This window comes from Athene cunicularia, assembly GCF_003259725.1.
Source record: "Athene cunicularia isolate RWA chromosome 11 unlocalized genomic scaffold, athCun1 chr11_part1, whole genome shotgun sequence".
In the NCBI taxonomy this organism is placed as follows: Eukaryota; Metazoa; Chordata; class Aves; order Strigiformes; family Strigidae; genus Athene; species Athene cunicularia.
In genome coordinates this window covers 20,108,005-20,110,667 of record NW_020799113.1, presented here as the reverse complement: position 1 = coordinate 20,110,667, position 2,663 = coordinate 20,108,005, and the positions used below count along the sequence as shown (strand labels likewise).

Here is a 2,663-nt window from a genome sequence, read left to right as displayed (position 1 = left end):
CCCCCCGGCTGCCTGCACCCCACCAAGCCCCTTGGGAGGTGCCCGAGCCCCTGCCACCTGCTGCAGCCATTCCTGGCTCTCCCTTACGCCTGGGCGGTTGGTGACAGGGGATGTCACCCGGGCCCGGATGGATGGGGCTATCCTGGGAGCAGCACGTTAATAATAGCACCTCGACGGCCCTGCACTGCTGTGTTTGCAGGGTGAGGGAGCCCTGAGGGGTGCAGACAGCTGGCAGAGTGACTTTCTGCCTGCTCCTGCCTGACCGCAGGTCTCCCCCGCCGAAAAAAACACCAGCGAGACACTGTGCTCCCTGAAGTTTGCTGAGAGGGTTCGCTCCGTGGAGCTGGGTCCCGTCTCCCGCAAGGCTGAGCTGGCCTCCTGGCCCAGCCAGGAGCAGCTGGAGGTAACAAAGAGGCTGTCGGTGCCCTTCCTCTTACCCCAGGGGGTCCCTTGTTTTGCCCCCATGTGCAGTCCCCAGGGCTGTTTGCTTTTGGGTGTCCTCCCAGAGCCACCCCCATTGGTGAGCATCCCCCAGCAGGCTGCAGGCTGTCTCTGCGTGCTGTGTCCAGCTGATGCTGCCCCTTTGGCTCTTCCAAGCCCTAGTTTGCTGCAGCCTCACAAGTATATTGGGACACACTTTCCTGGCAAACAGGTTCCTCTGGGGCTGGGCACGGGCTGACCCTGGGGCCATGCCCTGTTTCCCCCCAGGGTGAGGCACCCTCTGGCCGAGGCCACGCGTCCCCCAGCCCCGGGCAGTTCTCCGGCCGTGCCACCTCCATCCGCAGGAAGCTCCAGACCTCAGGTGGGTGGTGGGACACCGTGGACCCACTCCAGTGTCCCTCTGTCAGAGGAGGCTCCCACTGCCGGTCTCATCCCAGCCAGATGCTGGCAGACAAAGCACATGGGGGGGAACTGTAATCAGCTCATTATCAATGGATAATTAGTTAGCAGGAGCCTGGTTAGCACTTCTCCAAAAGCGCCCTTGTGCGAGGCTGGGGGTGTGCAGGGGGAACGATGCTGCAGGGCAGTGGCAGGGCCCTCAGGCTGACGCTCTTTCCCCTTTGATTTCAGCCTGAATTAGGGGCAGCCGTGGCTGCCAGGTGAGTGCCCGCAGCCGGGTGCCGGTGGAGGGCTCTGCTTCAGCCCTGCTTCCCGGGCAGGGTGGGGTGCCGGGCTGTGCCGCTGGCGGGGGTGCTTGTGGGGGTGCTGGTACACGGGCTCAGTGCAGCACCTGCTGGATGGGGCTGGGGCAGTGATGGTCGTGCCCCCCCCCCCCATGTGACCCACCTGCGTCTCCCTGCAGGGAAGCTGAGGCCAGTCCCAGTGTGACAGGTGCCAGCCCTGGCACCAAACCCACTGCAGGACCTGGCCCCTCACAGTGCTACAAGAGCCAGAGCCAGCTGCTGGAAGACACGAAGGCTTCAGTGCCATCCCCTTGCCCACCTGGACCCACAGCCAGCAGGTGATGGCACTGTCACCAAGAGCAGCATGGGGCTGGGGTCTCCCAGCAGCTGGATCCCCATCTCAGGATGGGGGACAGTGATGCTGGGCAGGGATCTTTCCCCTTAGACACTCTGACTTGTTTGCTGGACAGATACTTTAGCCAGTGGGGGAAGCTGCTGGGTGCTCCCTCCAATCTCTCCAGTTTTGTTTTTATGACAGTAGAGGTGTCTAGCTGGAGGGCATGCTTGGAGCCAGGCAAGCCCCCAGACCTGTCTCTGCTCCCCCCCCAGGGCCAGCCTGGCCGCAGATTCCCTGAGATTGCATCCAGGTAGCAGCCCGATGTCTTTCAGAGCAGCACTTCCTCAATTTTAAGCCAGAAAAAAAATCCCAGCAGCTGCTTTCCCTGTAGGTTTGTCAAGCCCTGTTGTTGCATGGAGGCACCCCGGTGCCGTGCATGAGCCGAGCTGCCCTTCACTGCGGTGCCGGTGCTGCCAGGGCCCTGTGCCAGCTGCCCCGGCACTAGGGAGAGCAGTCACGGTGCTGCCTGTGTTATGTGGCACCCACGTGGGTTTAGTGGTCTCGAATGAAGCTATTGTAAAGTTATTTACCAGTTGTCTTGTCAAGAGAGATCACACTGTGGTCAAGATGAAAGTGTTTGAAATATTTATACCTTGTCTACATGGTCTTGGAATAGAAAACAAGTGGAAAACAAACAAACACTTCCAGCCCAAAAGCCTGTTGGCTTGTGTGTCAGGAGAGTGGCTGGCAGGGGAGGTGGGAGGAGACTGCCCTGGCCCCTGCACCCTCTGAGCACTCATCCATGGGGATACTTCCTCCTGCTGCAAATAACCAACTGAATGCACTGATGGCTCTTTCCCCCTGCAGCCCTCTCCTCTCCCACAGTATATTCTATTTAAAAAAAAAAAGGGAAAATAAATTTAGCCTTTTGTAAGATTAGATGTTTCTATGTATTTTAATAATTAAAAAGAAAATTCTGTTTTGTAACAAAACTTATTTTAAATAAACTGTTAAAACCAGTCCTCCTGCACTGCTGTTATTTCCCTGCAGCGGGTTTGAGCCCCACTCAGGGCAGGTGCTCCCTCCTGCTCCACTCATACCACATCTCCCCCACAGCTCCTCTGATGCTTGGCTGAAAAAGCCCATTAAATCCTTCCTCTTGCAGCTGTCCCCAGGCAAGCCTGTCAGCACAGACCCCCCCC

General features: G+C 58.4%; 1 protein-coding gene across 1 annotated transcript in view; it reads left to right on the top strand.

The window, feature by feature from the left end:
• Positions 1-2,369, top strand: part of KIFC3 (kinesin family member C3) — a gene marked incomplete at its 5' end in the record, with an annotated part of 19,499 nt that extends 17,130 nt beyond the window's left edge. The window contains 3 exons of the mRNA XM_026856997.1: positions 262-403; positions 709-802; positions 1,304-2,369. Of these exons, the coding sequence (XP_026712798.1) occupies positions 262-403; positions 709-802; positions 1,304-1,329 (262 nt within the window). The remainder of the gene's footprint in view (positions 1-261; positions 404-708; positions 803-1,303) is intronic.
• Positions 2,370-2,663: the final 294 nt, after the last annotated feature.